Genomic DNA, 12,378 nt, shown 5'->3' with positions numbered 1-12,378 from the left:
CTAGTGGCCCTCGGTGGTATTGCAGCATCCTTTTTCGGCGCCAAAAGCTACATCCACTTTTATATACAGTCTGTGGTAGTGACATATCCAACCAGAAAAATAACTATAACAATAAATAAACAATGCAGTTCTTGGAGGATGAAATTCAGTGTTGATTTTAAATTCAGAATATAGATGGATTTAAAGACAGTTGGTGAGTTAATGCTAATGAAAACTCTGAATTTCCGAGTTGAATACAGTTGTGTGTTTGGAGGCCCTAGAATAATACATTCATAAAATGGAGTAATATTTTCTGAATGAAAAGAACATTTAAAAAAAAAGAAGAAAGAAACTCTTTGTCAGTGTAAGGTTTGCGAGCATGTGATGTTTTAGTCATCACCACAATGTGATTCTTTGGACCTTGGATGGTTCACTCAATACAAGGCTCAATGATAAACCCCAGAAAATCTCGATAGGCCGATGGATTTATTGGACAGTTATATATACTGCGTGTCGGATTGCATGACGTTCCTGCAGTTCTTCCAAACGTACAATAAAAATATGAAGGACAGAAAGCACAATTTACGTCTCATCTACGACCAACAGTCAACGTTAATTTCTTTAGACCATAAATCACTTGTGAACTTTAAGTAGCAAGATTGGCTATTACATAAAATATTGGTTATTGAACCTTAATAGTTTTTTGGCACCAATTAATATGAAAACAGTCAACTGATTCATGTTATAATTTCTTTGACTGGAGAGACCCTGATTTAGAAGAATACCAGAAGTTTAAGACTGTTTAAATTGGCCAAAACTTCTGTGCAGCTGCTTTGTTTCAGACAGCACTCAACATTTGACACCTCGGTTTACATTTGTCAACGTTGTCTCTGCATGAGGAAAAAGTTTTGTCCTGGCATTGCTACAAAAATGTTAGGGATCACATCAACACAAGTGCATTTTAACCAAACCTATGTGGATTATTTTTTACATGCGAATGACCTGTTTGTGTTTAATCACGGCAGCTTTTACAATGTTTGAGCAGTTTATACATTTAAAATTGGCCAATAAACCAACTTGAAATGTTAAAACTTGAAAAAAATGTCAGTCGCAAATGTTGATTTTCAGCAGAACTTTGTGATTTATTGATTGCGTATCAGTGTAAATGCGGCATTTGTCAACATTGAACCATTGCAGCACAAAGTAGTAAAATGCCAAAACAAGAAAAGATAGAGTATAAATAAAACCGAACTATATAACCAATGGATGTAAATCCCATCAAGTCACTGACAGGATGTGAAACATCCGCGGTCCTTAATGCGTCCTGCGCAACGGTCCTGGATCTGCTGCTTAATTGAAACCTCAAAGCAGAACAGCCCTTCTCATCTGGAAACCCGCCCTTCCTCTTCCCTGCTCCCTCAGCGGCCCAAAACATTCCCGTCTGATTGGCCGAGCTGTTGGCCCACACCCCAAAGGGTGTCCATATAAAACCCCCCATGGTCTGAACGCCAGAGTCAGAAGGCAAAAAAAGTGACTCTGAGACTCACAGTCTGGCTAAAAACTCCTTTAAGTACTGCAAGTGAAAGAGCCGGAAAATGTGTAAAGGATTAGCTGCCTTACCCCAAACCTGCCTGGAAAGGTGAGACCTGCATCATTACTACATTTAAATATGTTATTCTGCATTGGATCCCAACATGTTGGACTGCACAAAGTGTTTCTAGTTGATCAAAACTCTGTGTATAATTCTTAGTCAATAGTTTCCATCAGGAAGAACTAAAAAAAAGCAGAAAAAAAAGTTCCTTTCTATGAACTTCTTACCTTTTCATTCTAATTTCTGTGTTAAAAAGCTTTTTTGACTTCAAGGAGAATATTTCATTTGTTTTCTGGCAGATTTGATGCTACCTTGGAAGTTTCTTTCGCTTTTACTGTTTACAATAATTTGTGCAGATTTCTGAAGTTAGTCAAAGAAATGCGATGTGTTGTTTCGGCACTTAAAGCTGACGGGAGGTCAGGCAGGTTTTTTTTTTTTTTTTTTTTTTTTAAATCTGCAGAGTCAAAGACAAAATGTTTCAAGAAGAAAAAAAAAACTGAAAAAGTGATTGTGATACATTATGAGTTATGTATAGAGAAGCTCATTTGAATTAATTATGTTGCACCGATTACGAAAAGAACATTTAAAAGCCTCATCATCTACTTTCTTTGGAACTTTATTCCAAAACTACGTAACAAAGCCAGTTTTTATGTTGTGTGAAATGATAAATCAGTTAACTGTCGGGCTTATAAAACAATTAGTGTCTTGTACAAACACAAAAAATACCAGACGTGTTGGCGAGTGGACGATAAACATCGTCCCGAGGCTTTGTTATTTCTTTTGTGTCTGAAGGAGGCTAAAACGAAACACCTCTGCTTTCCGTCACCCAGGGCGAAGGAGATCAAGTCGAAGTTGGGAGTTTTGCTGCAGAAGCCGGAAAATGCCATCGACCTGATCATCCCCTACCCGGAGAAGGTCGAGAAGAAGCCGGAGAAGCTTCAGAAGTGAGTGTTTATCTCAGAGAGAGAGACGAGAGTCTGTAAAGTTCAGAGCGATGGTTTTTTGGGGTTTTTTTTGTTTTTTTAACTGAACGGTTACCAGATAAGTGGTGGTGAAGTTGGAGAACAGAGCGGCCCCGTCTCCCCCCTCCTCCCCCGAGCAGGTGATAGATGTCCACATTAGAAGGACGTGAAGCCTCTCCAAACGCTGCGTGGGCTCCGATGTCAGAGTGAAGACGCTACAAAAGCTTCAGATGCTTCAGTTTTATGATGCATTAGCTTGAAGGGTTACACACGGATGAGACTTTAATATGGTTTGGGGGGTTTTTTTTGGTACTCGACACTTTAAAAGGGGAAATTGAGCAATTTTGTCCTCCTTGGTTTTATGTTTTTAATGTTAAGTCCTTGAGCTGAGCCGCTCAAACAAAAACAGTCCGGTGATTTAGTTCGATAAAAAGCAGGATATATATATATATATTTAATTTTTTTTTCAGCTTTGAGGGAGGTTGATGAGTCTGTATTTATTATTCTGGAAACTTGTTTGACTTCTCGATGGGCTCGACGGTAAGTCAGCATGTGGTCGTCAGAGCTGCAGCCCTCCCGCCACTGCGGTTGATATTGAACATTTGCATGCGGCCACACGGCTCCAGTTTCTCTTGTTATTCTGTCGGAACAGAGCGAGTTTGTGAAAGCTGCCAGTATTGCCCTATATTATTCTCCATTAATCCATTTGATTTGATTTTAGCTTCTAAATTTTGCACATCACTGTGGAGATGTTCCACTCTTCGTCCCAGCACTGTTCACCTGGGGTATACTTTTTTTTTTTTTCTTTCTTTCCAGCTAACTTTTGAACACGACGAACGTTGTTTCAGGACCACGTTTCATCTTCCTCTTTGAACTTGTCGTACGTTTTCAGCTCCCCCTGCGATCGGCTCAGCACGTATATCGGATTCAATCTCACGGAAATGTTTTCCAGACTTAAATCTTTGAGCAGAAACTTCAGATCAAAAGGTTTTAGTGAAACTAGAAACTTTCAGTTTGTCTATCAAAGGTTGAAAACAAAGAGGTTAAGCCGATGCGTCTTTCCAATCAGCCAGGCACCAACAAAATGAAAATTGCTTTCGCTGAAGCTTATTGTCATCAAATCTCTCCTAATAAATACTTCAAATCATGACTCATTTAAAATGTTAATGTATTGCTCAACAGTTTTTGCATTGTGCTAAAGGTAGTTGTGTAGCAGCAAACAGTTAGCTTCAAATAGTATCCACGACTAACTCCAGATTTAAGTCGTTAGTCTAAGTGCAAAAACATTTTTCTCACATCATGGCAGTTAAGCGCTCTACCAGGAAAGTCTTGTGAGCTCTTGGGACACTTTTAACCAGTTTTCTTTTCTAATCTTCCTGACTTAACTGAGGTATTTAATGTTCTTTTTGTGCAGGCCAACTCCTGACGAGGCTGCTCAGTGGCGTGAGAATCTGGACCGAGTCCTGAACAACAGCTGTAGGTCTCACCTCTCTCACTCTCGCTCACACAGACACACACACAAAACACACACTTATTTGTATCACTTACTGTTGGGGGACATTGCATTGACCTACGTTAATTCCCTGGAAACTTTTGTCTTGCGGAAACATCCCAAAGCCGCAGACTAAACCCCAATTTAAAACCACAAACTTTAACCTCAAAGTTCAGTTTTGTTCCCAGTGAGGGGGAGGAAGGAGGAAGGGGAGGGGTGTGGTGGGGGTCTTACCTCATAATGAAACTGTGACAATAAACTGATGATATTTCCCCATAATCGAATGGCCATAGCGAAGACTTTCAGGTTAATGTGAATGTGATGCGAATAATTGACCAAAATCAAACTCCTGTTTTTTGCATATGATGACTAAAAACACTCAAAGATTTCCAGAACCTCTGAAACTGCTCCTCAGTTTTATGAAGTTTTTTTTTTTTCAGCTTTACTAAAAGATGCAAAGTAACTGCTTTACTTTTTTTTTACTGGTTAAGGAAGCGGATGTACTCTGCTTTGTCATTTCCCTCCAACCCTAATCAGAGAGCAACATTACTTCATACCATCCAAAGTTGGACTCTTCGTTATGTAACAGCCAGCGCTTTGGTTTTACTTAAACCTGTGCCAAAGGGAGAAAAAAAAAACATGGCTTCCTCGAGGTGTGTTGTCTGTCTAGTCGACTGTTTAAACAGGTACGTTAACGGTCCAGTTTCCATAACAGCTGCACAACGTGTGCTGATTAAATATCCGCATGATCTTATCATAGTGTTCTAATTAGAGGACATAGATAAAGACGAGGATGATTTGTTTTATTATTGTCTCTGATGAATTTTGTGCATCCACACTGGGCTGCCACGACAATAAAAAAAAACAGCACAAGCATTTTCCCCATGGAAATAAAAAAGCCCAAAATTAAAGAAAACCAAGCCATATAAGTTACATCGATGTTCAGACATCCTTATTGGCAACGAATTCCTCAAGCTGCAAAATAATGCACCTGAATGGTACAACCACAATGCATCTCTCTGATGCAAATAGATGCAATATAAACATTCATTCTGACACGTGATGAAGTAGTTGACGACCACACGTCCACAAAAAAAAAAAAAAAAAAAAAATGTCCCTGATATACAACTGTTACATAATGATGTAATTTGCAGAGGATTGGGTCATCGGGAGACCGTTCAGATGTAAGAAAAACATAAGCGTGGCTTAAAGAGGGTGGAAAAACACTTTTACAAACAACCCCGCATACCTGAGGCTCTACTGTTTACCTCGCAGGTTGCTCAGGAGCCCTAAGAAGCAGCAACACTCATGATTAATCCCCACGGTATTTAGCCGTACATGTAAACTCTCCTGCTTAAAAAAAAAAGAGTCCCCTAAGTTGCCTCTTTGCAGACTCGCTTACGGACGTTAGCGACCCTCTGATACGTGGAGCGGAGAGCCAAAACATTCCCTCCGCGGAGCTCGGTGGGTGGCAAGAGGACGTGTTAAGTGGCCCCTTCAGCGCGGTGGAGGGCAGATATATATATATATATATATATATATATATATATATATATATAACAGCAAACAGCCCGTGACTTTTTGACTTAAAAACAAACAAAGAAGACCATGTTTTGTTTTTGCTTTTGAACACACAAAAAAAAAAAAAAGTCAGGGGCTGTTTGGACCCGGGCTATATATATATATATATATATATATATATAATCTCCAGTGTTTCTGCACGCTCCAAAAGAACGCACATCTGCATTGGCCCCCTCAAAGGTTACGCGTGTTATGGTACCATCTCCAGGGAGAAGTCTAAATGATTCCACCCGCTGCTGATTTATTGCACGGCTGCTTCTAAACTGCGGCGCCGTGATTATTTATCTACGCAAGGCTTCTTTTTTTTTTTGCATGAGCATTATTCTGTATGTCTTTTTCTCCCCCCCCCCCCCCCCTTTGTTAAATTCCCATGGGACCGTCTGAGTTATTTCCTCTCGTATACGCGGCGCTACTGCCCTTCTTGGAAATCGCAAAACGCGATGTATGTTATGCAACAGGAAAACAGATCATGTATGGCGACTCTGAGGTCAAGAGGTTGCATCGGATAAAACTTTTGCTGAAAATCGGGCAAAAGAATTCCTGATAGATCCGTAAACAAATCCTAAAAATCACAAAAAAACAACACAAACAGCTTGTCATCAGTGCCTGTATGTATGTATGTATGTATGTATGTATGTGTGTGTGTGTGTGTGCTTTTCTTTTTTGTGTGTCCTTGTGCTACAGCTTGATTGCGACTCCGTGCTATTTTGAAAACCGAACTCGCCATTAAGATGGAAGATAAAAGCTCCAGAGGCCACAGCAGGACGCTTATCATCTGCAGCACATGCTCCTGCAGACAATGGGACCTTTCACGGGGCATTGTGTAAACATCACAATGGTCCTCGATGAAATGACTGTTGTTTTATAAAGCCTTATTTTGGGATAACTACTGGGCTTTTGTGTTTGTCCAAATATAAACGTTTGTTTCTTTTTCTTTTCTTTTTTTCATACATCCCTGAAAGGTATTCGTCTGTTTACAATGTGTTGTTATTTCTATAAGTGCTTGTGGAGCTTTAAAGAAGTCCGCTGGACAATTTTTGTTCCAACATCACAGCACTACAATGGAAAAAGGTGTGGTAGAAAAAAAAAATCTGTTTGCTCATTACAGGTGTATCATAAAAAATATTTTATCCGAGTTTTTTTTATTTGGGACCAGGTCTTCCTTCAGATTCATATTAATTTTATAATTAATTTCACAAAATATACTGAAGGATTGTGGTGCCTATTTTATTTAGTCAAGCAGTGCTCATACAAAGATCTAAATTTTAAAAGAAAATGTATGATGTGACTTCAATTTAATTCCTTCTGCAGCCATGTTAAATGCAAAACAATTTTCTAAATAATAATAATAATAGCAGTTTTAATGGGTGAAAGATGTTAATTTAGCAGAGGAGCAGATGGGTCCGATAATTAATAGGTTGAAAACCCGGCGATACTACGTCCCGCCCACCGATAACTGTAACCTGACTGCACCACAGGCCTGTCAATCAAACAGACACGCCCCAAAAAACATATTTTTGAGGCTTATTTTATAATTACTGACAGGATTATTTTCAGATGGACCACCAGAACACTAATCTGGAAGAGTGAATTTAGCGAATGACATCCAGAATTTCATGAGAAGTTGAATGGGAGTCAATGGAGCCGGAGGCTTTTTGGAGCCGACCTCTGGTGGCATTCGGCGGTATTGCAGCTTAAAGCACTTTTGCATTGGCCTCATTTTTCGGAGCCAGAAGCTACGAATAATTTTATTTACAGTCAATGAGTGTTACGGTTATCTCAGTTTAGTTATGTATTTCCCTTTTCGTTACTTTATTTCAAATTGCCAGCATGTTTCCTCAGTAAAAATGCACACCAGCAAACGGGTTTAACGGCTCTAACGTCCCCTATCTCTCCCCATCAGATGGTGTTGTTGCTTTCCGCAGCTTCCTGCAGTCCGAGTTCAGTGACGAGAACGTCGAGTTCTGGATGGCCTGCGAGGACTTCAAGAAGACCAAGAACTTCGTGAAGATGTCCACCAAGGCCAAGAAGATCTACGAGGACTTCATCCAGTCTGACGGACCCAGAGAGGTCAGAGACTCCTCCCCTTTTTTATATCAACTCAACTCCACGAGGAATATAAATAGTTCACCCTTAAACTAATATGTAGTTTGCGTGGTGTAACGAGCACCAAAACTGGTTCGCCTCGGTCAGCTACAATCTCATACTTAAACGAATTTAGTCTGAGACAAATTAAGTCTATTCATTCTTAAAGTTGACTTTGATGCTGCCAATTATGCACTTCTAAAATTAACCACACTTACAAAGTAGTTTAATAAATGCAGAGCAGCCCAGTCTCACGTCAAAATGTGTAAAAGCTACATTGGTCCACTGCAAAATGTAGTACTTTCACAATAAAAGCTCAAAAACTGTACGATGCATACATTTCAACTCAACTTCAACTTTAATATCAATCCACCATATGATATACAGATAGATCGAAATATTGACTCTCACAGTCTCACGGTGTGCAAAATAAAAAGATAAAACGAGAAAAGTATAAATATGTAACAATAAAAACAAGAAAACAGACAACAACCACAGCGGCGCTAAACTGCAATATATACAATAAGTACAATGTGGTGCAAAAGTTCAGACTTTATGGGGCAAGGAGAAGTGGGTGGTTCAAGACTTTGTGTTTTGAATCCGTGAGAAAGAAAAAAATGTTTTTGGGGATTTACATAAAATAATATAAATAAGTAAACTTTGACAATGTATCTAACCTACGTATAAGTCACGTGATGTTACGTTATATTTTCCTAAACGTAACCAAACTGCGTTTGACAGTCACATGACGTGGACGTGATCGAAAGGAATAAGCCAAAGGAAAAACGTAGGAATCGCACAATTTGTGAGTTTTATTGTAAAACTTGGACCGACGTAGCTGCTGCACACTTTAATGTTAGACTTCGTTGTCGTGGCTTTTTTTTTTTTTTTTTTTTTTAATCGTATTTTATCTTGTTCGTGTTCTGCATGTTGAGTTGAAAGAAAACAGGTGATGAAAGTAATACAATCCGGATTTCACAGTTTAATCCTGGAAAGCTCACCGTGCACTCAAAGAATTAAAGAGACGTACAAAACGGAGACAAGCTTTGACATTTGTATACGCATGAAGGAGAGAGGGTCTTGAAAAACAGGCGCACTGAAGTACAGTGCAGACGGAGAATGAAGCGAGACGCGAGCGGACGAACACACTTTATTAATCTGCGTAAGGGACTTCATTTCAGAGGCAAATATTGTTCTTTTGACTAAACTGCAGCTATCAAAGTGATTATAGTTAGTTTATCTAATTGAGGGAATAGTTTGACATTCTTCCAAATATTTTTCTTCCATTTTTATGTCAATAACTGGGTTTGTGGCTTCTATGGAACTACTTTGGTGTCAGATGCAGCAACAACCGATTAAGATTTGACAAATAACAGCCCGACTTCATGAATTCAAAGCTGAAACAAGCAGCGAGTAATCAAATATTACAATAACACTACTGCCTGAAATAGCACAATGATGACATGGAAATATCTTCCTCTTCATCTCCCTGAGCTCCCGCTTCTCACAGATTCCCACGTCACCATGTCATCAGTATTCATGTTTCCTTCAACGCGAGCCCTTTTCTTCTTCTTCTTCTTCATCATCCTCACTTTACTTGCTCCTGACAGCAGATCTTATCCCCTCCTGCCCCCACCCTCCCTCTCCTCCGACAGGTGAACATCGATCACTTCACCAAGGATGTGACCCTGAGAAACCTGGTGGATCTCTCCCCCGCGACCTTTGACCTGGCCCAGAAGAGGATCTTCGCCCTGATGGAGAAGGACTCCTTCGGCCGCTTCCTGCGGTCCGAGCAGTACCAGGAGCTCCTGGTCAACTAAAAGCCTGAGCAGGAGGAGGGAGGTGGCGGTGGGGGATGGGGAGAGCGGGAAGGTGGGGAGATTTCAAACAGCAGTAGGGTCACATAAAAAAAATTTTAAAAATAAAAAAATTTAAATACCCAGAGAACAACTGATGGTTTTAAATTAAATATTTCTTAATAAACTACCATTGTATAAGACAGCTTGAAGACTTTTATTTTGAAAATCCAAATCCAAAGAGACAAAATTAATACTTCACAATTTGATGTCGGACTCAGACTGCCTTTTGAAATAGCTCCACCTCCCCACCTACCACACACACACACACACACACACACACACACACACACACACACACACACACTGAAGTTCCATCCTAATGAGGTCACGCCGACATGTAGCTTTGTCAGACCTTGAGACGGCGTTATCATTACGTGTAAACTGACGTCACGCATCTTGCAGCATATTCATAGCACTTTCTGACACAGAGCGGAAACAACGTCATCAAAAAGGACATCATTTGGTAGTTGGTGATATGTAAATGAACCGGGCGAGAAGAAGATACCAGTTTATTTTCTTTTAACACCTTCACCATCAACAAACATCGTACAATTACGTCGAATTAAATTTGTAAAGGTGCTCCGTCCTCATTAAAGCAGAGCCTGTCTGATAGTCTTAACAAGCCAAATCCAGCACTTAGAGCCTCATTTTAGGGCTTTTTTTTTTTGGTCTATTTTGCTGCCGTCTCTAAATTATATCATTTCATGACGACTACATTAATAATTAACTTCACTCGCATTAACTAAACGTCTGCTGTGTGTCACGTCAACACCCAAAAGGTAGCTTCGCTTAGCTCACCTGTGTCTTGAACACGGCCGTGCCTTAATGTAAAACTGATATAGCTGGTGGATTGTTTTCAATGCAAAAGCAAACTTTAATTATAGGTCACATTGTAAACTAAAATTAAACAAAATAACCAGATTTAAAAAAAAAAAAATTAAAGGCTTCTTAAAGGAACATAGTCTCAAGTCTGTTCTGTGAATGTGAAACAACAGCGAACAGTTAGCTTAGCTTAGCATAAAGACCTGACTTCAAGGTTCAGAAATCGGTGGACTCCCTGAATTATATCCAGCACGGATCAAATATTTGATCCTTTTCATAAAAGAATCTGTAACACGGTGGGCTAATTCACAACTAAACGATTTATCACATTGCTTTTTCTTTCTTGTCTGTTCCCACTCCATCACACTTAAATAGACACAAGATGATTTGTATTGTAGTACAACCAAGTGACTGTCATTCCTTTGAGAACAGTGCTGGGTGTATAGTTGGCACGGTGGAATACAGCTCCTCAGCTACCACTAAAACTGCAAGTTGCTAAGATGGGAAAATCAAGTAGGAGGGAATCTCAGACAAAAAGAGAAGTAAACAGAGCAGCGGTTTTAAACAGAGAAAGGTCTTTTTCCCACGTGATATTACCCAATATGAATGAATGCATGCTGAGTCACAAACAACAACAACAAAAAAGATCTCGTTTTAGTGCAAGTTCACCAGAGAATTACAAACACATGGGAGGCATAACTCGCAAGTTTTATCCAGCATCAGTGAGGAAATTTCAGAGCAGCATTACAGTCAGACATGTACGTACAGAATCAGTTAATAAATATGTGCTTTTCATTTTATTTTCCGGGTTTAAACTTTATACTTTCAACCACAATCATTCCTTTTATTGTGTAACAAAACACTGGTAATCACCAACTTACACGAGGCTGAAACATATACAGATGTGTGCAATGTTTAATATTTACTCTTGTCTGATTTTTTTATATCCAACAAAAGCATATTATGACAACTATTATATATATTCAGCATTTTACAAGTCCTTATTATTCCCCAAAATGCAAATACGCCACATGAAAATAAACAGATCAGGAGATCAGCGGTGACATATTTTCAAATTTTTCAACCCATTAATACAAATGTTGAATGTATTGCTGTAAAGCGCCAGAAAAATATGTGAAAATACTTCATATTTATATCGGTTTAAGTCGGCATTGACGAGAGGTTTAGTACGGCACAGATTGGCCAGTCTGGTGTCGTCACCGGAAGTTGTCATCAATCAAAAATCAACATCACAGAAAACTAAATAAAAAATCAATAAGGGCTTTGACAGTGCTGAGTATGCATTATTGAATGTAGCCGTTGCATGTACCTTTTTGGAGTCGATCCCATAAAAATATATATGCATACAATTCCTGAAGATGTATTTATTTATACGTGTAAATGTCTACTAAGTTATTCTAAAATACAACAATGGAAATCCTGATTTATTTATTTTTTTCAATGGAGAGCTGCCAAGGACTCTTCCCGGAGTCTTTTCACTGTTATAAAAGAAGAAACATCCGACTTTCAATTGTCACTTTGTTTTTCTTCATTCGATACCGATTTATATTGTTCGTTTACATAAAAAAAAATTTAAAAAATCATTACTTAAGATTGCAATGAAAAACTAGCACACACAGCATTATCTTAAATTTGTTGCACCACATCAGGTGACAACAAAAAAATAAAATAAAAAGACGAGTACGAAACATCTGCATCCAAATAGAAAGTACTAATTCTGTTTGTCGACGACAGACAAGTCAAACTGAAGAGAAACCGAAGGCAAAGCCCTCAAACTGTCAAAGGAAAATATCTGTATGAAAATAGATAAGTTTACAAATTCACGTCCTCTTTTTTTTTTTTTTTTTTAAATCCTTCTTCAAAATAAACAAGTTGTCCTAAAGGATAAAAGCTGCATCTGAAAAGTAAAGTTGGGTCGGCGATGAGCGAAGATCGGAGCGGAAACAGATGCAGCCGAGGAGCCGGCTGCCAACACAAACAATGTCA

The 12,378-nt window shown here is 39.0% G+C and overlaps 1 protein-coding gene across 1 annotated transcript; it reads left to right on the top strand.

Annotated features, from left to right (window-relative positions):
• Positions 1 to 1,505: 1,505 nt before the first annotated feature.
• Positions 1,506 to 11,741, top strand: rgs5a (regulator of G protein signaling 5a). The gene is made up of 5 exons (XM_069716796.1): positions 1,506 to 1,618; positions 2,401 to 2,514; positions 3,947 to 4,008; positions 7,509 to 7,675; positions 9,346 to 11,741. The coding sequence occupies exons 1-5, from the start codon at positions 1,575 to 1,577 to the stop codon at positions 9,508 to 9,510; spliced, it is 552 nt and encodes a 183-aa protein (XP_069572897.1). The 5' UTR covers positions 1,506 to 1,574; the 3' UTR covers positions 9,511 to 11,741.
• Positions 11,742 to 12,378: the final 637 nt, after the last annotated feature.

The sequence above is a fragment of the Brachyistius frenatus genome, unplaced genomic scaffold, assembly GCF_029030835.1.
Source record: "Brachyistius frenatus isolate BFR_SWC_R1_liver_20210118 unplaced genomic scaffold, ASM2903083v1 Contig_163, whole genome shotgun sequence".
Lineage (NCBI taxonomy): Eukaryota > Metazoa > Chordata > Actinopteri > Embiotocidae > Brachyistius > Brachyistius frenatus.
The sequence above is the reverse complement of the archived record's forward strand: the minus strand, read 5'-3'. Positions and strand labels throughout refer to the sequence as shown.

Excerpts from the sequence above, each read along its gene's own strand:
- rgs5a (XM_069716796.1), top strand. The coding sequence starts at position 1,575 with ATGTGTAAAGGATTAGCTGCCTTACCCCAAACCTGCCTGGAAAG. Across the intron at positions 2,515-3,946 it reads AAGCCGGAGAAGCTTCAGAA|GCCAACTCCTGACGAGGCTG; the intron begins GTGAGTGTTTAT and ends CTTTTTGTGCAG. Across the intron at positions 4,009-7,508 it reads CCGAGTCCTGAACAACAGCT|ATGGTGTTGTTGCTTTCCGC; the intron begins GTAGGTCTCACC and ends TCTCCCCATCAG.